The following is a 23203-nucleotide window of genomic DNA, read 5'->3' on the forward strand; positions in this document are numbered from 1 at the left end:
AAGTCTTGCCAGAATGAAAGACTGCATCGGAGTGATGAGGCGTACAGCTGATAAAACGGATCCTTGAAAGGTAAGGAGCTGGTGTCGGTATTTCGTATATAGTACGTAATAGGTGGCATTACTGCTCAGCCCAGAGGGTGTCGCCGGCGCTCTGCGAACACGTTTCACAGGGCGGCAAAGCCGCAGCCGCCGTTAGCCCCGGGGCAGAGGGGAGGCGCGGCCCCGCGCTGCGGCTGCCCTTCTAGCAGCGGCCGGTAGAGGTGACCCGCCGCCGCGGGAGAGCCGCCGGCCGCCCCCGCGCATGCGCGGCTCCCGGCGGCGGGTGGGCGCCTGCGCGATGATGGCGGCGGGGCGCGGCGTGGCGGCCGATGCCTGCGTGGGCCAGGTAGTGCTGCCCGGGGACGTGCTGCTCCTCCCTGCCCACCCCGACGAGGACGCGGAGCGGCTGCAGTTGGGCGCCGGCGCGGCTCCGCGGGGCCGGCTGCTCTGCGGGCCGGGCCTGCGGCGATGCACGGCCGGGCTGCTGGTGACCAAGTGCGGCCTGCTGCGGCACCGCCAGGCAGGCGGCAGCGCGGCGGGCGGCGCCTACTGGGTGGACTCGCAGCAGAAGCGGGTAGGGACGCGGAGGGACCGGGTTGGGAGCGGGGAGGGAGCCCCTGTCTTGTCCCCACTTGCCTCACCTGTGTGTCCACGAACCCCCTTTGCAGTATGTTCCGGTAAAGGGCGACCACGTCATAGGGATAGTGACGGCCAAAGCAGGAGACGTGTTTAAGCTGGACGTCGGTGGGAGCGAGCAAGCGTCTCTGTCCTACTTGGCCTTTGAAGGGGCCACGAAGAGGAACAGGCCAAATGTACAGGTAATACTTTTGTTTATTGGAGGTAACGCTTTAGCATTGTCGTTTGGTGCTTCTTTCATGTTTTAGTCCTTTTTCTTAGTAAAAGGTATTTTTATAAGCCGCACGTAAGAGTAGTAGTGCAGGTTTATTTGCAGTGGTTTTGCCGTGGCCCTCCTTAGAGGTTTTTGCACGATTAGGCTGTGGGCTTTCTGAGACTTCTTAATATGTAACTAGTGTGGTTTCATATCTGTCAGATGGCAGGCTTTTTCACTCCTTACAGTTTAACTTTCCCATAATACTGTCAGCAGTTCATGAGCAATGTAGATCCAAGGGAGCACTTTGAAGTTAAGGTTTTAAAACCAGCTTTTACACTATCTGATACTGGTAGAAAACAATTGGTTTTTTAATAACACTGTTCTAAACACTAGTGGCACATGCATGCCATAGCTTCTGTATTCAACTGACTTAGCATCACCAGAATGTATAAATGGACTGCAAAGAAAAACAAAATAGGTTAGTGTGATTTTTTTGTTTGGTTGGTTTTTTTCCTGATAAATGATTATAAGAGCAGGTTGGTTAGACTTTTAATACCCTTAAAGTCAAAGAAAGAAGAATTCATATTTAGTGTTTAAAAAGGAAAAGAAGAATACAACACAAAATAAAATTTTGTACTTTTTTCTATCTGTTAAATTCTAGTAGTGATGCAAGATAATTGTTCCTAGTGGATGTTTCCTCTAGTAGAAAAAGAGAAAATGAGAATTCCTATTATACCAGTTTATTTTTCTGTCACCAATATTTTTAAAACTGTTTTGTGGCCTCATGGGAGGGTCTTTATCAACTGAGTATTTATTACAAATATGCAGCATGATCTTCTGTAATACTTTGGCTTTTGTCACTGCTTTGTTTAGGTGGGAGATCTTATTTATGGTCAGTTCCTTGTAGCAAATAAAGACATGGAACCAGAGATGGTCTGTATAGACAGCAGTGGAAGATCAAGTGGAATGGGAATAATTGGACAAGATGGTTTCCTCTTCAAAGTTTCCTTGGGTCTAATAAGAAAGTAAGTACTAAGAAAAGTAGTCACTCTAACAGGTAGTGTGGTGGGTGGGATTTGCCCTACTATTTCCTTTGAGCAGTGTGGACAACTTTGATTATCAGAGTGTATTGTTATTTTAGTGCACTTATACCAGTTTTACTGAATAGAGTGTGGATATTGAACTAGAAGGAGCATGTATTTTTGCCTTAAGAGATTTAGATGTTCTTCTATATGGTGTTGTGTGACCTGTTTAAAAAAGGTGATGTGTTTGCCAAGGCAGTATGGAAAACAAAACCATTGACCAGGGGAGATCAAATGTTCAAGCTGGGGTTTCAGGTATGTACCTACTACCTTGGAGTTTAAAAATTGGAAATGCTTACTGTTCTTTTTCTGCTTCATGGAATAGTAGGGAGATGTACATTTGACTGACAGCTAATTAAAGGGGTCTTTCCACATCAATACACATAATTTTCTGACTTCCCAAGAAAAATAAATTATTAAAATAAGGATACAGCTTAAATGGTGGGATTTTCATGTAAAACTGATGTGTTAACTCAGGGACCTTTCCATAAGCTTTTAAATTGTGAGCTTTGGAGTTACGTTATGCTGATGCAAATACCAGATTTTTTTGTGACTATCAAAGATGACTAGCTTATATGGATAAATAATAGTCAAGCTTTGTTGTTGCTTTTGCGTGGGTTCTTTTGGTTTTCTTTGGAAAAGCATTCTGGAGATGCAAAGCAGCTATTTCATACCTGGGTTTAAGTAATGATTTGTCTGGTTTACATGTCCTATGAGAAGTCAGTGTGAAGTGATAAAAATGTTTTTCTGACTGTTCTACTTGTTTTCCAAAGTTTGTCTGTATGCAATTAAAGAAATAACAGTATATTATAAGTAAACTGTGAAACCCTGATATATTTTTCTTTGAGAAAGGCTGTTGAAGGTAGATTTAATCCTAGATGTATGATAATATTATTGATATTTTATTTTCCAGTATGCTGTCACCTAATAGAAACCAAGTATTCTATATTTACTGCTGTTAATATTTCCTCCCAAAGGAAGAGTGAAGTAGTGTTTTGAAAGACATATCTTTAACTCTGGTGTCAAATTTATACATAGCAGCACTTTAAAAATGTCACTTTGTCAAACAGTGTAGTTGTAGAATTTATTAAATCAGAGTTATAAAAGTATCCATTCACTTTAATTTTGTCAGGTATTACTTCTGAATCTAATTAGGAAAAAACTAAGTTCATGAATGGTATATTTTTTTAGGTGCATATGTTTTGAGAGGAGAATTAAATATCTGATACTGTATTGTTATTTTAGATGCTTATGCAACTTGATCATCTTACCTTTTGGTGTTACTCTGTTATCTCCCATAATGCCAGTACTGCAGTTTAGTTATTGGTTGATGATAATGCTGTGTCTGTCAAATGTGACTGCTTACTACTTCCTCTGACTTTTTTAATCTTGTTTACAGACTCTTGGCTCCCAAATGTGAAATAATTCAGGAGTTGTCACAATTGTATCCATTTGAGCTGGTGCTGGGAATGAATGGAAGAATATGGGTGAAAGCTAAGACAGTTCAACAGACTTTAATTATAGTAAATATTTTGGAAGCCTGTGAGTATATGACTGCAGAACAGAGAAAACAAGCACTTGCCAAATTGTCAGGGAATTGATAAGAGAAAACCTTGAGGATTTGAGATGACTGTAGAGTGTCTTGGTTATTTTTGTATTCAGATTTATATTAAAAGACTTTTTTTAAATGAAGTACTAGACTTTTGTTGTTGTTCTTCAGTTCCCTTTATCTGCACAGCTTGTTTTGTCTAGGAACTTTGTTTTTACTTTTGTGATTATGAAACTGTTTATGAATTTTCTGACTGATTTGGAAAGTATTTAAAAGTTTCCATTAGCTGTGAGTTTTGAGGTGTAACTACTTAAGTCTTTTGTAAGAAAACTGGTCAATTTATAAACTCTGTATATTTGCTTTTTTAGTCATTATTAATATTAAAACTTCAGACAATACATGTTTATTTGGGTTAGCAGAAAGTATGGGTCATTCATTCTGGTCAGGTGCTCTCTGCAGTGACAAGTGATTATTTAATACTTTATAAAATTTGGCAAGAAATGCAGGTGGAAAATACAAGAACATAATTACAGGGCATAGGATAAAATAATCATAGGGTGGCTAAAGCAAATGATTGGCTAAGACCTAACGTGGTCACAGTGACCTTACCACTTTCCCTGAAAGATAACCTGGCTAGTAGTCTTAAGTAATGAATGGGACATAACTTCAATATGAACATTCAGGAGGCTTGATGGCTTACTGGAGGTAAAAAAATAGACTTAACAGTAGTGCTATTTGAAGTCACTTGCAACTTTCACAGGTGCTTTTTAATTAGAGATTATCTAAAGACTGCTGCAGCAATAGCCATGTGTTTCTCAATTTTAGACGTTTTATATTTTGTTTCATTACAGCATGAAGATTCCATATAGCTTTGTTTCAGGTTTAACCAAATCAGCTTTTTTGAAAAAAGCTATATTTGGCTTCTCTGTGTAATAGTTCCTTGGATACATATAGAAGAAATGCTGTCCTAGGAAGTATAAGCTGTCAATCTATTAATATGTGAATAGTTTGCAACTGCTCTTTTGAGAAGAACTGTGGAGTAGTGGAAGGGGAATTACTGATGCCTGCTTCCTGTGGGAGACAGGTTTTTGACTGTATGTACCCAATGAACTGCATTGGAGCTGTTTAAGCAGTTATTTAGAGCTACGATGTTTTGTGTTTCTTAAGCCAAATTGTTTGATAGCAATGGTTAAAAGAAACTAGAAGAAAGGACTAGAGTAAGCCTGAATGCCATCTTAAGTCCAAGTGGAAACAAATGTCTTCCTATTTATTCTGTATTTCATCCAAAGTTCAGCCTGTGGTATTTGATATGATTTTCTTTGGCATCTTTCATTTAGAAATTGCTTCTTCAGGGCCACTCCTCTGACTCATCTTTAATATGCTTACCTAGGGCTTCCCCTGATTCAATACAAATATAACTAATGGTTTCCATATGAGTCTAATGGCTATAGCTCAGAATTTTTTTTTGGGTTTCACTGGCCTCCCTGTTTAGCATTTAGGGTATTGCTCATCTGGCTTGGTAGATCTTTAGTCATCTTTTTTCACCTGTCTTCTCCCAGCTCAAGTGACTTTCATTCACATCCCATAAATCCTTTAGGCCTATAATCTATTTCTTACCACACATGAAAAGCTGTAATTTAAGGATTTCGCTAACTGCTCTTCTCCAGTGTTTTTTCAACTTGAGCTAACCAGGGCCCCTGCAGGTTGTCTGTTATTAGAACAATAGCTGGCATAAGCAGAAAAGTACTTGCCAAATCATCTCAGGGTGCAACTTTGTTTTCTGTGAATGTTCTTGGATCATCATAAAAAACCACAGGAATGGGGAATGACACAGATCATTTCCTGAAGAGTTGTGGCTTGAAAAATGTAATTAGCCTTACCATTTCCCCTTTTACCTGTCTAAGCAACTTCCATTTTCTCTAAAAAATCTGAGTTTTAAGCCCAACCTGCAAGATACATGAACAATCCCAATTTAAAAATGCTGTTTTGGTGGTGCAGTACAGCAAATGGTGACCTGGAAAGTTTTCAACATCATCAGTGCCCTATTTCACACCATCCATTATTCTGTCCCACTGTCAACTGCTTATCACCTAAATACAACCTTAGCTAAATAAAGAACAGGAAACAAAATGCATTGAAATTATGCTTGGTTTTAGTTTAACAAAATGGTGTGTCTGTGAAGTTAAGTACTTGAGTTTTACCCCCTACGCAATCATTTTAAGTATATACTACACTTAAGTTTCATAATTTCTTCAGTGGCAAAAATGACAGTGGATGTGAACAAAATGGGTGTGGGGAAAATGCTTGAAAGCAAATGCATTTAAACACATTACTAAAATGCAGAAATATTGGTTTGTTTTTTTGTTGGTGGTTTTTACTTGGAGAAAAGAAAGCTATCCACATAAACCAATTACTAGCTTTGACAAGCTTTAATGAACAAAGTAGGCAAAATTAGTCAGATGTATGTATAGTCTTTGTGAACTTCTAGTTCTGGCTTGGTAACTAAACCAATATTGCCATTAAGAGTGACATAGAATATAACTTGGTTCTAGGAAGAAAGACTGATCATGACGTAATTATGTATTCTGCTGGAGATGTTACAGGAAATCCTTCACATTCCCATTAAAGGCACATAAACACATGTTTCAGGAAATGGAACTTTCAGATGTGGTGCCGTGGACTTGAAATGTTCTGTTGTGTTTATCTGCATGATGTACACCCTTGTTGATTCCACTCGTTAGTCACTTGTTTCAGATACTCAGTGATGTGCATTGGGTACTTTCTTATATTGCTTTTGTTTCAAGTTGTTGAGATGAAAGTTAAGTAGTAAAGATTGTAGATGTCAACATGGCTGTAGTCTGCATCCCCAGAGATGAGTACAATGCCTTAAAAAAAAGTTCACAAAGAATTAAATGGAGACCATATATTGAAAATATGAAACATAGTTTGTGGCCCTTCCTAGGTTGATGTGTTGTATAAAAACCAAGACTAAATGCTAGTAGAAAGTACAGATATGCAGTAGTGAAACTAAATAGGATAGTAAAACATTTGTATTTTGCTCTAGCAGAAGAAATTTGCAGAGATAAATAGGTCAATGTAATAAGAGGATTAAGAGCTTAACTCTAAGGCTATGGTTGGAGTGTGGCTGTAGCTCTGCTAGATTGGAAGTGTGCTGTGCCCAGCTACTCATTACCACCTTACCACCAGAAGTTGCAACTGAGGCTTGCTGGTATGTGTATTTGATTCCTAGCCAAGCTCTGTTAAAACAACCCAGATTGGCATCAACACTTTTAATAGGGTTATTTTGTTTTTCCTAACTCAGATGCTCTTTTATCAGAAGAGGTCATGGAATTTTTCTCTCAGATGTTAAGTATTAAAAGCAGCTCTACTACTGGAGAAGTATTAATTTGTTAGAGAAAACCCAGTTCTCTTCCTCAGTGCTTGAGTGAATAATTGAGTAACAGCTAAATCAACAAGTATATCAACAGGTTATTTTAAACCTTACAAATTGTTCATTTCCAGGATTTGCATATTTATATAAAAATATTTACACCAGTTTTTCTAGCTACATATAACCAACTTGGTGAGATAAACGTTATTTGCGTATAGAAACTAGCTGTCTTAAGAACTATGTTGGACACTTCATTTAGTTGTAACACAAGCAGCCTTGTCCTTACTAATAACTTGTCTAGATTGCAAGATGTGTAACTACTATTGAAGTCTATAGTAAGGAATTAAACATGTCAGTTTTACCCCAACAACTTGAGAGAGAAATAGCCTAGAAACATGTTGGGTGCCTGGATTTTAACAGAAACTAGGTAGCAGTTGTGGGTGGCTAACCAGGAAGGCTGCAGAATGACTGTTTTCCTCTGATGTCCTGATCCTGCATGAGTGCAGTTACTACCCGGTGCTATCGATAGGGGTATTTTGGGATGTTCAAGAGCCTGTTTTTGCCTATATAGCCTGAAGCTTGATCGCTGTTCTAGTGGCTTGAATTGTCATTAAAAATAACTCTTTTCACTAGGCCTTGGTGTCCTACCTAGTATGACAAAAATGAAGCAAAATGGAATAGAATAACAGTATAGGTAGCACCGCAGTAAATGCGACAAGGAAAATATGCAGACCGTGAAGATTATTAAAGACTGCAGGACAGACAGAAGGACTAATGACCTTATTAGCCCTTTCCAAAGGCTTTGGTTGTCTATTGTCTTGTTGTAAATGGTAGGCTTTCCTGTGATTCAGTGTTTATTAGGCAGTTGCCAAAAGAGATTTGTATTCACATCTGTATACCCATTAAAAAGACTTACTAATTCTTTCTGCTCTTGTCCAGATGGAGGGTGTTGCACCAATCTCTTTTTGGTGTTCCACTGTGAACTGCTCATGTGGGTGAAACTGGTTTCAAAAGACCTGTAGGTCCTTTTGGTTTCTTCAGTGACTACTGCACCCTGATCTTACTTAAGATAAATCTAAGATCCTGTGTCCAGGCTGTCTGTAGACAGACTGGCGCTTTTATTTCCTGTGAATTGGGATGATGTGGAAAATACCACCATGTGAGTACATATCACTCTACAGCCTCCAAACAAGAGATGGCTTTTGCCTGGTCTGTCTGAAACCTATGTCAGTCTGCATGGATATATATGCCTTTAGAAGCATGTGGGTGAAAAGTTCAAGCTGTATTTTTGTATATCTGCAACTAATCTTATTGGCTTAATATCAGAAATCCTAATTAGTCTGGAAATCCGTCTACAGATATAGGGCCTAGATCCTGCTTTAGCCCACCACTGTGTTTCCTCCTTGCTTCTGAGAGCTCCTGTTTCCTGATAGAAAAGACAGTTTAATATAAGCCATTTGTCTAACAACGCCCTTGGTCTAAAGCTGATCTATAGAAGCATGATCCAACAAGAAGTAGAAATAATTAACTTCTGAAATAACACACAGCTTTGTCATTCTGTACGTGAATTGAAAGTTTCGTAATGCTAGATCGTGTTTTAGCATAGATACTGATACAGTGCATGCTGGGTGACTTATGCACAGGCATGCTAGGGAAATTTAATTAACTGATACACAAGCTGTTTGCAGACTGATAGTCTTCATTCCATTTAACTGCTGTAAAACTGAGTTACGAAAGCAGCAAGAGAAGGGCTCAATGTGCTTTTTAAGACCACTATTCAAAACCTGAGAACTAGAAGATTAAATGTTGGTGCCTGTTGCTCTGTGAAGTGTTCTTTTCGTGTTAGGGACTTCATTACTCTCTTTGTTAACAGGAAAAATGTGTGAATAACATCTGAATAGGTGTATGGAAAAGCTAAACTATTACAGATCGATCATAATAGGATTTTATCAAGAGGGAAAACCAGAAGACTGAAGTGCTCAAATTCCCATGCAACTTTCCTGCCAAAATCTCACTAACTTTCTAAAGCAATGAAGGCCAAGTTAGTCTAATAAGGACAAAATAATTGTTGCTGCAACCTCACTTACACAACACAGCAGCTTTTCATGGAAAGCAAGCCTTTCTGGAGACACAGGCAGAGAATGTTAGATTCCAGTATTTTCGTGACACCATTGTTCTTTGAGGTCTGCATCTACTAGAAGTGTGCATGCATTCAAGGGATTTCACTGCCTTGTAAAGGAGAGAGAGATTCTTGGATGGAATCCAGATGTGTGGGCTCAGATTTTTCTAGGTTTTTCTGTATTTTTCCTTTTTACGATAGGGACAAATGAAGTCAGAGTCACTTCTGTGATTTACTGCTTATTGTTCTTGCCTGTTGCCTTGTCATGGACTCCTACTCAGGGCAAAGAATAAATAAAAAGATGTTTTCGTCTTGTGAGAGTGGTGGGTTTTTTTCCCCCTCCCCTCAGGATTACTGTCTACCTTAGAATTGTGAAGGCTAGCTGCCAGATTGTTAGAGATGTGACGTGCAGAAGTATCATTAAGAAAAAGGGGTTTTTTGTTTTGTGTGCTTACCATAGCAACAAAAATAATGGAGCTGCAATTCTATCATTGCCAAATGTTGACAGCTGGAGCCACAACCATTAAAAGATTCAGAAGAAAGGAATGTTGACAGCCTGCAGAAATTAGGGTTTTAATTACATGATCATGGCTGACAAAATTTGTCACTCATTTTTTTTGTCGTAGTGTTTTATAAAGATTGCTGTGTCAAAGTGGCAAAGATACATATATTCATATGCTGACTGTATTTCGAAAACAGTGAGAAAGCTACTTTGGCATATTATGTTTGGTATTGACAGAGAGCCTTACCACACTGCTTAAGGAGAAAAAGATATTATGTGGTTTCATGCATTTCCAAGGGAAAAAAGCAGCCCCAAACCCTACTGTCCTCCCAGATTCCCCACCACTTTCAGATAGTACAGTACTGCCATTTCTGCCATGTTTCCATAGGTCAGTTTTTAATTGCACTTTAGTGTGGTTTTATAAGTGGTGTGATTTCTAAAAGCATTTGTCCAGATAAAAGCATAGCTACCACAATTTTGGACAGAAAGGCCCAAAATCTTTTCCCTGCAACTGCCTGAGACTGCTGTTCTGACATCTACTGAGCAATGTGATGCTGTGTCTTACAAAACCGCTGTTGGGTGCTGCTGTCCAGCAGCACAGGGACGCTGTGCTCGCCTGCGGAGCAGGGCAGTGGGGCCAGGGAGCAGCCAGCCTCTGGGAGCTGCTGTGATCTGCTCAAAGGGGTCGGCGGGGTGCTTGGGCAGGCTTCCAGGCGATGGTTTCTGGTTCACCTCAGCACGTGTGGCATGTTGCTGCCTCCAGTTTGATCTGTGCTAGGCCAGAACCGCAATGCTGCTATTGCTTCCAATTAGCAGAGACCTTGTTTTGTGGTCAGGTTCCTCAAAAAAACAAGCTCTGAGCTAAACAGAAACTGAGCAGGTCTAACCGGAGTGGCTGGTGACTGCCAGTTAAGAGAGATAAGAAAAGGCCATTTGGCCTATATAAGTGTGGGACATGCTGAAAATCAGTGGCGCCCAGTTGTTTGGAATGTAGCCTCTCCAGTACCATCAAAGAGGTTATGTTCTTTCTCCTGAGCTGCTTGTTGTATTCCTGACTGGACTGTGCTGTCATTGCTATTACTTTGTTTGGTTTGGGTTTTGGTATTATAAGTGCCAGGTTAACTGGTGACCTCAGGAAATCATCCCAAAGTAGTGAAGATGAGTCGTCCGAGTTTCTGACTGGAGCGGTGCCTAATGACCACAAGGAACTAAAGAGCATGTTCATTAAATGATGTTGTGACATGTTATTGGCTGGCTTATCTGAGCAAGTATATTCTTGAATGTAATATATAAGAAAGCATTTTAAGTGCCTCATTAATCAGACTACTTGAATGATAAGCTCACTATGTTCTCGGACTTAAGTCATGATGTGGGGGGTTTTTTGCCCTAAATGTATTTAAGGGCTGCATCTTACATTTCGTTTCTTTGCTTAGCCAGAAGCTAGAACAGTCCTAGTGAGGGGAAAAGGGGTCCCGGGAGGGACAGAAGGGTTTGATTGGTTCCGGTCCCTAACGCGGGGATAATCCCTCTCAGCGCAGCAGCTCTCTTGAACCCCGTGCCGGCACACGGCACCGAGCCCTGGGGACGCCGGTCCGAAGGGCACCCAGCTCTGCCGGGCGCCGCCGGTCCCCGCTGCGCGGCGGGACGCCGTGCCTGCGCCGAGGGCACCGGGGGCGGTGCCTGCGCGCCGCTCGTCCGCACGTGCCCTGCGGCGGCCGGGAGCAGCGGCGCGGTGCGCTGCGGTGCGGCAGCGTGAGTGCGGGGGCGCAGGGGGGGGGGGGGCGTGGGAGAGGGGCGCACGGCCGGGGTGGGGGGGCGCGGGGACCGTCGCTGCACCGGCCGCGGGGAGCGGGCTGTCCCCGCGGCGCTGCCAGGCCCGGCGCCGCCCCCTTCCCCCCCCCGGTCCCGCCGGCCTGCTGCCCCGGCCCGGCCTGCCGGCGGCCGGCTCTTCTGCCCCCATCCCCGCTCGTCTGCTGTGTCCCCGGCGCGGTGCGTGCCGGCGGGGCTGGCCCTGCTCCTGCAGCGCGGAAGAGGCGCGCAGCGGTTGCTGACTTGAGGCGGGAGGGGCTGAGGTGGCCGTGCGAGCAGCCGTACAGGACAGGCCGGAGGGTCGCCGCGGGTGAGGTCTCCTCCCTCCCCCCGTGAACGGCCGTGATGGCCTTTTGGCGTGCTGCTCTCGCCGTCAGTGCTCTCCTGCTTCCCCCCCCACGTTTCGAGGTCTGAAGTTCCGCTTATGCCTGTCCTTGTGATTTAATATTTTGATTGATCCCTGCTTTCTTATGTAACTTAGCCGGGGTGTAAGTAGGCACAGCAAGATTAGTGAAGGACAAAGAGAACTCGGTGCTTTGTTTCGTGTCATTCCCAGTGCATTGCTTTGGTCTCGCGTGCAGTCACGCTACTCAAACTTAAGAAATCCACTGACTGCACCTCCAGGGTGCTTGAAGTGCCAGTGCAGGGTCCTCCCAGCCTTCTCTTCTAGAACCGCAGGGACAATTTCCCCATCAAACCTGGTTCGTAGCACACAACAGAAAGGGTAAACTAGGTTGTGGGAAATTGTTCTCAGCTGGGTGTATCTACGGAGACGAATGTGTTACAGCCCAGTTTATGCATAGAGCTGCTGCCCTTCTGGGTTGGAGTTGAAATGTATTTTGATTATCTTGTATTTTTCCTTTTAGTAACAAATAATTTTGCTCTTAGGAATTATGTAACGTGAGGAATATGAAAGTTAAAATACAAGCAAGGCCTAAGAGTCCAAAAAGGTGGAAAAATAATTTAAGCTTGAATCTGCAGGAGTTATGGCTGGGTTGGAACAGGAGGGACCACTTGCTGCCTAGTGGGTCACTGTTTTTGGTGGATGCTGATTTGCATTATTATTGGGTCTGTTGGTATTCCTTTTCTTCCCCTACCTCTGCAGACTGCCACAACGTGCAGCTTTCCTGCTCTGGATCCCCAGCAGACCCAGCAGAGCTTAGTGTGTAGTATCTTCACATAAGTACTTTCTGCAGTTCTGTGCTCCTGTAATTCCTCCCATCTCCATGGTATCTCCATTGGGCTGACTGAGCAGAGATTTGTATTTCCCATACATGGTATCTAGCTGCCTGCTCCCTCTGAATACACCTAAACAGTTAGAAGATTTCCTAAGTGTTGTGCAAGAGCTCTTTGCTCTGCCTTGCTCAAAAGAAAAGAGTTGTGGAGATGCTGTGTTTCTTTAAAACATTCTCAGAATGGGGGAGATTATTTGGTTTAACAACAAACTTCCTTTCAAAGGAAGGAGCATGGTTTGCTTGATGCCAGCAACTTTCTCTTCAGTTAGAGCCAAGGGAAGTGTTGTACTGAATTCACGCACAGGCTGGGAAGATACCTAAAAAGATGACTGTTATTATTGACACGAAGAATGGTTTGTTACAGGATCTTGACAATGGCAAGAAGAAAAGAAAAAATCCCTCATGTTGTGAAAATTACTTACATTCATGCCATCAGAAATGTTAGGAGGCTTGTTTGTGCATTGATTTTGGCATTTAAAGGACAGTTTAGGTTGGAAGGGACCTCTGAAGTTTCTCCAGTCAAATCCCCACTTAAAACAGGGCTAATTTTGAAGACTGGTCAGGATACTGTATTTTGTAATCCTTAATGGTATTTAAAAGCTCGTGAAATTTTGATAAGCATGTTACCAGGTTATTGTGAATTATAAATTTTCTTTATATGAGTTAGATTACAAATATCTTTGTAATCATATGACTCATTTCTTGGGGGAATGTCTCATCAAAAATAATCAGCTCAACTTATGTTTGGGATATGCAAGTTCTGACAAAGCTCTGAAAGATTTTTAGGCTCGATATAGAAAGTCTTGGGGAAGTTGGGAGTGGGAGAGAAGGGAAGAATAAGCAATAGTTAAAGCCATTTTAGACCAGGGTATATGTGCTAGTGCCCACTGAGTGCTTCCACTTCTGCTCAGCTGTCATCTTAGGAAAAGTATGTAAGTAAATCTGTGTGCTACCTTCAGTTTTATTCACAACTTGAAAATACAGACTTTCCTTCTTTTTTTTGACACAGCTGCAATGGGTCCTGTTTATACTGCTAAAATAAATGTTTAAGGATAGCTATCCTCCTAATGACAATTTTTTTCTCTGGTTGTGGGTGGGAGGGAGATGAGACATCTAGAAATCCATGTTTTAACCGGTCTTCTTGACACAAAGTGAAGACCATAAACTGGCACTTAGGACAGGATTAAGACTAAGCTTGTTTAAATTCTGGTTAGCTGAGTACTGACAAGACTATAAAATAAGTCACTGTTATCTTGGAGATCTCTTGTGGTCACCACAAAAACTCACAAAAAGATGTTTTTCCTTTTTTCTTTGGCCTCTGCTCTCTGGAAAGAGAAGTGCTTATTCCCTTCTGGAAGTTTTAGCAGAGTTGGGAGCTTGCAGATCTGATAGTTCCAGAGAAAATGATGCTCTTTAGCCAAGGGACGTTGCCACATAAGCAGGTAACCTAGCATTGAAACGCTGGGTTAATTCACCAGCGCAGCCTCTATATTGAAGCTTTTTTCTAACATTGTGCATTGTCATGGATTTTTAATTGTTTCCAGGGTTGTTTGTATTGTCTTGGCAGGCAGTGGGGGTAGAAGTAGAATAGGCTGAAACATAGCAAAAATGTTACTTGTTAAAATATACAGTTCTACAGAAAAGCACAATTCAGCATGCAGATCTTAAAGTTCAGTGCTGTGTTCCCAGCTTCAGAAAAGCTTTCTGTAATTCCCATTTCCTGTACCCAAGAGGGTAACTATGTGTTCCATTAAAAAAAAAAAAAGGGAGTGATTAAGATACCTTGAAAACAATCTTGCTGTGGATTGGACAGCCTGTTCTTTCGTAACCACCACATATTGCTCAAAGACACTTGAGAGCCAGGTCCTGGCCGCAAGGCAAAGGCTCCAGAGCTGGACTCCTGCCTGGTCCTGCCCACTTGCCACCCGTGGCAGTGCAGTTGATCTTCTCTCCTGCCTGCGCTCTCATTCAGGGAAGCTGGTGGTGGCTGATGCTCCTGCGGGCTGCATGGGGTCTGGTGAGTGCGTGCACCTAAATGTTACAGGCTTACATGATGCTCTGTTCTATCTTCTGGTCATGGATTATGGCTTATGGGATGCTTTGTTGTATCTTCTTACTGTGGATTGTTATTTGATGTTTAAAAACTCACAGAGTTTGATCATGAGGCAGTAGCGTTTGTATTTTAAGGTGGAGTGGAGGCTTGTGAAGTTCTTGTGAGCTTCAGATTTCCTTAATAAACAGCAGCTAAACACAAATGAAGCTGCTAGTAGCAAATGCTCAGCTGTTTTCCATTTAGTCTCTTCACTTGGGCTTCAATGGCATAGATGTGTCAGGGCTCAGCCTGTCGTCTTAGAAAATGTTTTAATAATCCTGGCTGCTGTTTCCCATATGCATTTTTCACAGTGGCTCGCTATGGTGTTTGCTTAGCAGGGGAGGAATTTCAGTATCGGCATGTAGAGCTGCTTCTTCCATTCCCCTTTTTATTTAAATAGCAAAAGATTCACATTTTTGAATAGGGTTTTTTTTTGTCACTGGGTGGAGACCAAAGAGTCCAATTAAACTGAAGAGGTGTGTTGACTAAGCTTAATGATCTCCTCTCTATCAACTGTAACTGAGTGGTAGCTGGCTTTTAGTGATGCTGATAATGCTACACGTTCTCCCCCCCCCCACCCCCCCCCCCCCCCCCGCCCTGTAACTAAGAATTAAGAACAGGTCTTGACCAGACAAGATTCAAGTCCAAAGAATAGTTGGATAATCAAACTCTTGGAGGGAGCAGGGCTATAGCCTTTTGGGTTTGTAACAGAGATTTTTAAGTCTAAACGCAAGGATATTGCTGCATTACGCCAATAGATTTTTAATTACGTTTTGGTCATTCCAAAGGCTGGGGTCAGGATGGTCTCTGATATCCGTCAGAGGCGGATATCAAAAAATTGTCATTACAGTATGACTTCATGTTTTAAAAAAGTATGTAGAGAAAGCAGATATGGTCAAGGAAGGTTTTCCTTGGTTAGAAATAAGTGGTGAAATGGGGTAGAATCTGTTCTTTTATCTGTGGTATGTTTGTGTAAACTGGCCTTGTTTCCTGCTCAGGATCATGAATTACTTACGTTTCTAGACACTGTGATACTGTCCTCCTTGGAACCAAGTATGCTGCTAAAAGAACAAAGCAATTTTTTTTCAATATATTTTCTAGCTGTTCCTGCACATAGGCAGTTGGTTGTATTTGTCAGTAGTATTCTGGAGCTAGTTTGAAGGATGGAAAGGGATTTTCTTCCAGAAAATTCTGGGCACTGTGGCTCTGACACAAAAGCGAGGAGCTACTCCTAGTTCTTACTTACAGGCAACAGCTAGCTGTGGAGATAAAGATTAAGTGTGTCTCTGGTTTATTGCCAGTCACAGTTCAGAAGGGTAATATTTTCCTATATTTATGAGGGGAAGAACCCTCTCCCATACAAAAGTATATACAGACAGCAATATTTACCAAAACAGTATATCAGGGAATAGGGTTTTGCAGATGGCTGTGGAAAAAATTTGATTCTCCATATTGTGTAATACTAAAGTTGAGCGACTGCGAATCTACGGCCCTTTGTAACACATAACTGTTGTGAAGTAAGCGTACAGTGACTTCTTATACTGCCAAAACTCCAATGACTCTTGTACCAGTTATTGCTCAGAGCTGGATCTTGAATTTTTGTCCACGAGGCAGGGCTAAGTGTGCTTTTCTGCCTCCTCATAACTGATGCTGCTTCACTGGAAGGTGGCTGTCAGGCCTTCCCAGGCTTGTGGAACATGTGCAAGGGTCAGGATTGGGCTCTGGGAGGTTTGTGGATGGATGGTGGTTAAATAAAATTGTCACTCAACCAGAGTCACCAGTGATGACAAGCAGTGTTTGTACTTTTAAGATTCGAGCAGGCATATGTACTGGCTTCCATTGCAATGTTATCAGTTCTAACTGATGGGTGTGAGTTTAAGTTGTTTGTTCCTGATGTCATTTCTGCTTTAGCAAGAGTTGAAATCGGTTAGCGTATAGAAGGTGCTATCCAGGGCATGTTTGTAATGTTGGATCACTGTGTCTAATAAAATGGTTTCAAGTCTACATATTTCTGTCTGCAGGCATGACTGATAAGCTCTAATTTTGGCTTGGTGCCTGCTTTGGTTCTAGTGTGGCACTATGAGGAACACGAAAGGATACCAGTTATGGTGAACCAGATACAGATTATTTTTTTTTAAGTCTTCTGTGGTATATTTGTAGAATTCACTGTTTAACATAGATTAGTGAGGCGAAAAAACCCCATTTAATCTACAAACGCCTCTTTTTTTGAAAGAAACCACTGTCTTACTGAAATAATTTAAGTTACTAGCTAACATAGAGGTCATCTTGTTAGAGTCTTTATTACTCACATATACTTCAATCATCTTTCTCCCCATTGCGTCTGAGCACTTTAATCATGAATGTTTTTGTCGGTCCCGTAGCAGGAAAAGGTAAGAATATCTTGTTAATAGTTTTTATGTGGGTCAGACACAGAACTGGAATGTAATCTAGATCTTCTAAAACCCAGTTCAGTACATAAATAAATATACAGATTATCTCCAGTCAAACAAAAAATATCCATGTGAGCTTTTAATTGTTTTAATCCAATTCCTCCTTGTCTGGCATCATCGATGTCCAGTGCTAGAGCTGCTTTCTTCTTTCTCTTTACAGAAATGTCCTTCCTGCCTGACTTCGGGATCTTCACCATGGGCATGTGGTCTGTTGGTCTTGGAGCCATTGGTGCAGCTGTGACAGGCATTGTCCTTGCTAACACTGACTTATTTTTGTCCAAGCCAGAAAAGGCTACATTGGAGTTTTTAGATGAGATAGAGCTAAAAACTTTGGGATCAGGTAAGATTCTGGATGTTTCAACCCACATTCTTTGATAATTGGGCTTTTATAAGAACCTTTATAAGGCCAGGGTTGGAAAAGTTTTTCTTAGTCTTTCCTAGTTATAACATGTAGTTGAGTGTCCTTGATAGCAGATAATTCTGGTGAAGGAAAAGCAACCAAAACTGATATTTCTGGATGAAACATGACAGACTTCTACAAATCAATAAAGCAGTAATACCCTGTTATGCATATAGACATTTTTTCTGATAGAACGCTATTTCACAGAATCATAGAATGGTTTGGGTTGGAAGGGACCTTAAAGATCATCTAGTTCCAACCCCCCTGCTGCGGGCAGGGACACCCTCCACTAGACCACGTTGCCCAAAGCCTCATCCAACCTGGTCTTAAACACTTCCAGGGGAAGTGTTTGAATGTGGATTTCTCAGCAATGCTTTGTGTTGGTTCTTAAAGCATTAATCATTATAAACAAGAATGGCTGGTATTATTGTTGGTGCTGTTTCTCCTGTATAAACAGAAGAAAGAACATTCAAAGCAGGAGAACTATGGAAGAAGAATGGTGCAGTGATCATGGCTGTGCGAAGACCTGGATGATTTTTGTGCAGAGAGGTACTTGCTGGGCTTGGGGATTAATTAGGAAGAGTTGAGCTCTACTTGCATAGATTCCCTTAAAATAAAGGGAGGGGGTGAATAGAACGGTTATCAAATACATCTGATGATCTGAAAGGTCTTGTTTCCTAGCCCAAACTGGCTGCCAGCTAACAGCATACTTAGCTATCTTTGCAGCTGGTTTGTGTAGTCTAGGTCCTGAGCATTTTCCTTCTGAAGGCAATGGAGACATAATTTTTACATCTACCAGGGACCTAGCCCATGGTAATTAGAAAGGGAGATCACACAAAATCCAGTTGGTAATGTGTCTTATGAGCTAGTTGTATTCCATATGTCCAAAATAAATCTGTGTGAGCCAAGTAGTCTCTGGTCAAAAGCAGGCCAAGACTGGACTGGCAGAAAGCCATCAGATAAAGCGTATCAGCAAAAAGGAGATGCGCATAAAGGGGAGTCCCTTGCTGTTCTGGATGCTGAACGTGAGGCAGGAAGGTAAGGAGTCAAAGACAAGGAGTTACTGTTCCATAACAAGGTGGGTTGGGAAACAAAATTCGATCCTTAAGTTGGCATTAGACTCTTTGGGTGGAGGTGGGAGGAGACACTTAAAATACAATTTGAATGTACTGTGTGCCTGGGCACAGCCATAACTTGTACCTTGGCCATTATTTTTCTCATAGCTATGGGGGAAAATAGCTATTATGTTGTTACTCACTACTCTATAACATGGAATAATTAATATTGCAACCACTTAATTAAGGGATCTGCTCCCATCAGTAGTAACTGCTTAAGTATGTGTAGAATTCATGGAAGGTTAAACATTAAAGTACTTTGCTCTCTGAACAGGTGTAGCGTAGGCAGGAGAACACACTACGTGCCTGACTCTGTGTCTTTCACGTACAGTCAGACAGAAATTAATTACTGATATTTTTTTTTTTAATGCTAACTTCCTAAGTAGAAATAAAGAGCTTAATTGAAAGAATTATGGGGTTTTTTTTCTTTCAGGAAAAAAATGAGGAGAGAGAAACTTAATTTTCTAATTCTTAATTTTAGTTCAAAGCTTCAAATTTTTAACAGAGGCAGTCATGTTACTGATCAGCTAATTAAGGCAAAGAACTGTTCTGTATTTTAACTGTGAAAGTGTTTGAAAAAGCTTTTAAATTGTCTGAACGGAAGTTATTTTTGATTGGTGTATAGTCAAAGCATTTTTGTGAGTTGACTCTTGCATTTCTCCTAAGAACAGTTCAGTTGCCTTTTTTTTTTTGGTCCATTAATGTTTCTCCATAGTACTAAAGCTGCTTCTTTCCCCACTCTGAGCTGGTGGAATGGTTCAATTTATTTCATTTTTTGCAAGAGGCAAAATACACTTGCTTCCCACTGTCTTACATCTTGGAAAGCATGTTGAACTTTGTCCTTGTTGACAGCACCAAGAAGGAGTATGTACTTCCCTGGACACAGTGTTGGGGTTGAAAAGAGGCCACTCTACCTCACAGGTCACTAACCTGATACCAGGATCTGGTCATGTAGTGATCCAATGCGCCAGTCATTGTGAAAGTGCCTTGGGCTTGCTAAATACTGTAGGTATCAGCTCAAGCAGTCTAAAGTAGCAGAAGAGCCATAGTTGAACTATCAGAGGGAGAAACTGAAATGGGAATTGCATTTTTTTTGGGTTGTTCCTGCCTTGGTAGAGAGAGGAAGTATTCTGCTAGGGTGTGCTTTAGTTTCACAGACTAGGTGAAATGGTCACAGCCCCGTGGTAAGGCTGTACAGCTGTTATGTGCTATAATTTGCCCACAAAAATAGACCTCTCTGCTTTCTCTTATTGTATCATTTTTAAAAAGCAGTAAAGAAAAACAAGTCTGATCTAGTCCCAAGATGCTGCTTGAAATCTAATCTCTTGAGAATTTTACAACTTAACTATGCTCTTACATTGTTCCTGCTCTCTCCCCTCCCAAAAGCCAAGCAAGGAGACAGAAAATAAACCCCACCAAACTGCTGAAGCACCTTTCTCTTAAAGGCTCATCAAGGTTTGATGGTATCACTATCTCTCCAGAGACAGTGATTGCTGATCTTACAGGGGTCGCCACTGCACTAGCCTGGAATATGAGTTTTCAGACATGTTAGGTCACAATACATTTTTTGTTTGTTTTGTTGATTATGAGAGTTTTGAATTATCTCAGAAATCCCAGATAAAATTGTTATTAAGGCCCCTTTTAGGAAGATCGTAAGGCATTTTGTTGAGGGAAAACTCTCACACTCACTACTCAGTGTTTGCTTGTGATGCTGATTCATCCGTTTTCGTTTCCTCTGAAAAAGAGAGTATTGAATTGGAAAGCTGCCTTTACCCTTTCACGTACCGATGTCTTTCTCTAACGTCTTTTCTCCTGTCTGTTCGCCCCTCTCTGTCTGCTGCTTGATACTCAGTAAATTCTAGATACCCTGCAAGCCTTTGAGTTAAGGCATTTCGGTTTGGTGGCTGAGGGTGTTCACATAAACTATGTCTGTTTTTTAAAGTGTGGGGTTCTTTGTGGGAGTTTTGCTCGGTAAAAATGACCTTTCTCCATTGGAGATGAGAAGAAACATTTGCAGTGTGCGCTCTAATCTGTTGGAAACCTCGGAGGCCTTTGTACAACCTGTGGGAGCTGAGATTCCTTCAGCAGAACAAAAAACCCAGCAGATGACTGGTGACACTGTGCACCTTTACACACCAAAAAAGCAGTATTGCTTCTGGGATACTGAAGGTGTATGAAGAAATTCCCGGATTATTTTCACTGGGAATGTTAAGTCATGTCTTTTCACTGTTCTGTACACATTTAAAAAAATAGTTGAAGCCCCGGAACAGGCAAGGTATATCTACAGCTTTGAGTTAAACCAATGTTTTATCCAGGGGTTTTTTTATATTTTATCCAGTAAATGCTCAAAAAAATCTCCTTCCTCCATGCTTAATGAAAAAAAATAAAAATAGTAAAAATAAAGATGTGCCTAGGAGTAGAATTAGCTTAAATGTCTGATTTGCAGGTCTGTTTCTGTTTTGCACCTCAAGCTAGAATTTATGTATGTTTCTGCCACTCCTGAAATTCAAGATGAAGCTTTTCAATCTCCATCTACTGCCGGAAATGTTTGAGCCTTTTTTCCCTTTCTTAGGAGGCTTCTGAGCTCTCCTCTCTGAAACCTCAGCTGTCCAAGCTGGGTGTCCCTCTCTATGCTGTTGTGAAAGAGAAGATAGGGACTGAAGTGGAGGATTTTCAGCATTATTTCAAAGGAGAAATCTTTCTGGATGAAAAGGTATAGTGAAGTCGGTGTTCTCCTTTTGTTTAAAAACACATTATGAATGTCCTCTTTGAAGAGCTTATATAAATAATATAGATGTATTGTGGTCTGTATGAAAAAGGATTTAGTAGCATTGTAGTTTAAGAAGTTAATTAGCTTTGCTTTTCTATATGTATGTTGCTCAGCTTACAAACTGCTCTGTAGCTATGCACTGATAACATGCTGTTGCCGGATTATTCCTCCCCTCCCTTTTAACAGGTAAACAATATGGCCTATTAATATTTATTTCTTTCTTCCACTGGCTGTGTGACTGGCTGATGTTTATGATGTGTGAATCAAGGTCTGAAAGTGACAAACATAATTCATGATGTACAGCCCAAATTGCAGTGATGTGGCTTGTCTCGGTACGCTGGCACATGCTGTATTGCCAGTCTCATGTGCTACAAAACTTAACTCAAAAGACGCATTTAGAAATCATTTGGCTTCTGAAGGAAAAAGAATATGTCATACCCCAAATCAACTGGAAGATACCTTTATTTTCCTTCTCCACTTTGCCTGTATGAAAGAATCAGGCTGACTTAAAAAAAAAAAAGAAAAAAAACTCCAACAAACCAAAACAAAAAAACCCAGATGGCTGATAAAGTTTCAGGATTTGGCACCACTGTTGTCCCTTTACTAGCATTTTTATTGCCATACTTCAAAAATAAGAAAAAAGACGTTTATCACAAAGCACCTCGTCAGCCACAGGGATGTAGATGTACATGGGGCTTAAATACTTGTGGATCATTCACCACGTGAATGGTGGCAGTACCACTGGTTGACTGTGTGGAAGTAAGTGGTGAGGTAGTGCATTAAAGAGGTCAGTTGGGGTGCAATTTTGTTTTAGCTCTGCCTGGTTAGCTTGTGTGTGTTGTGACCTTTCTTGGATACAGGGTTGACTGGTTTCCTGAAGTTCATTTGGGAGGAAATTCCTTTTCACTGTGTTTGTTGAGATATTTTCTGTTTCACTGCAGAAAGGCTTCTATGGTCCACGCAGACGAAAAATGATGATGTCAGGCTTCTTCCGCTTTGGGGTCTGGCAAAATTTCTTCCGTGCTTGGAAAAGTGGATATAGTGGTAACCTGGAAGGAGAAGGATTCACCCTGGGAGGAGTATATGTCATTGGGGCAGGAAGACAGGTACTGCAGGCCATCTAGGAGGCTTTTATGTCTCCTGTGAGACCAGAAGTTTCTTTTCTGGAATTGTTCAGTTGCTAGTCAGTTGAGCTCCTGTGGGGAGACTCATGTATGAATTTCTGTCTTGTGTCTTTGACTAGGGTGTTTTACTGGAGCATCGTGAGAAAGAATTTGGAGACAAAGTCAGCCTTCTATCTGTCCTTGAAGCTGCTGAGAAGATAAAACCACAAGCTTCATAAGCAGAAAAATAGTCGCACATGTTTCTGATCACAGCTTGAAATGTAGAATGCATGTTTCTTGAATGTGCAGTTTAATTGCTTCTTAACTGTTTAGTGACCAACGCAGAGGAAAGATTCTCTATTCAAACATACAAAATGATGAAAATCCTCCTGGATCTTTTTTTTTTTTTTTAACTTTGCAGCCTTTCAGGTGGTCAAGATTTCAACTGCTCTTTTGTGTCCGACTGTATTAATGAAAGGCTGGGTCTAAAATCTGACCTAGCCTAGATGTTTTCAGTCAGAGACAGTCAGTTGAAAACCTGCCTACCTAGGGGAGAAAAACTCCTAAGGCTGGAGTAACGGAGTACCAGTTGAGGTCGAAGCATAATAAAACTATGTAAATGAAATGCCTTTGCTGTTTGCTTTTTCATTAACATGTACACACATCTGTTTTTCTAGAAGACTGAATCCTGTCAGTCTGGATTATTCTGAGATTT

The 23203-nt window shown here is 41.3% G+C and overlaps 2 protein-coding genes across 4 annotated transcripts; both read left to right on the forward strand.

The window, feature by feature from the left end:
* The first annotated feature begins 95 nt into the window (after positions 1 to 95).
* Positions 96 to 8053, forward strand: EXOSC3 (exosome component 3). Of its 2 annotated transcripts, XM_054832662.1 has the most exons (5): positions 96 to 613; positions 708 to 857; positions 1745 to 1896; positions 2153 to 2208; positions 3353 to 3527. In XM_054832662.1, the coding sequence occupies exons 1-5, from the start codon at positions 302 to 304 to the stop codon at positions 3376 to 3378; spliced, it is 696 nt and encodes a 231-aa protein (XP_054688637.1). In that variant the 5' UTR covers positions 96 to 301; the 3' UTR covers positions 3379 to 3527. The 2 variants fall into 2 exon arrangements, with proteins under 2 accessions (XP_054688637.1, XP_054688636.1); XM_054832661.1 differs by lacking the exon at positions 2153 to 2208 and having other exon boundaries at positions 103 to 613; positions 3353 to 8053.
* Positions 8054 to 10976: 2923 nt separating this feature from the next.
* Positions 10977 to 23113, forward strand: PRXL2A (peroxiredoxin like 2A). Of its 2 annotated transcripts, none has more exons than XM_054832665.1 (6): positions 10977 to 11266; positions 17261 to 17440; positions 17958 to 18049; positions 21188 to 21328; positions 22327 to 22491; positions 22629 to 23113. In XM_054832665.1, the coding sequence occupies exons 2-6, from the start codon at positions 17263 to 17265 to the stop codon at positions 22725 to 22727; spliced, it is 675 nt and encodes a 224-aa protein (XP_054688640.1). In that variant the 5' UTR covers positions 10977 to 11266; positions 17261 to 17262; the 3' UTR covers positions 22728 to 23113. The 2 variants fall into 2 exon arrangements, with proteins under 2 accessions (XP_054688640.1, XP_054688639.1); XM_054832664.1 differs by lacking the exon at positions 10977 to 11266 and adding an exon at positions 14332 to 14575.
* The last annotated feature ends 90 nt before the right edge of the window (positions 23114 to 23203 follow it).

Source organism: Grus americana, chromosome 7 (genome assembly GCF_028858705.1).
Source record: "Grus americana isolate bGruAme1 chromosome 7, bGruAme1.mat, whole genome shotgun sequence".
Lineage (NCBI taxonomy): Eukaryota > Metazoa > Chordata > Aves > Gruiformes > Gruidae > Grus > Grus americana.

Excerpts from the sequence above, each read along its gene's own strand:
- EXOSC3 (XM_054832661.1), top strand. The coding sequence starts at position 302 with ATGCGCGGCTCCCGGCGGCGGGTGGGCGCCTGCGCGATGATGGCGGCG. Across the intron at positions 614-707 it reads TGGACTCGCAGCAGAAGCGG|TATGTTCCGGTAAAGGGCGA; the intron begins GTAGGGACGCGG and ends CCCCCTTTGCAG. Across the intron at positions 1,897-3,352 it reads TCCTTGGGTCTAATAAGAAA|ACTCTTGGCTCCCAAATGTG; the intron begins GTAAGTACTAAG and ends TCTTGTTTACAG.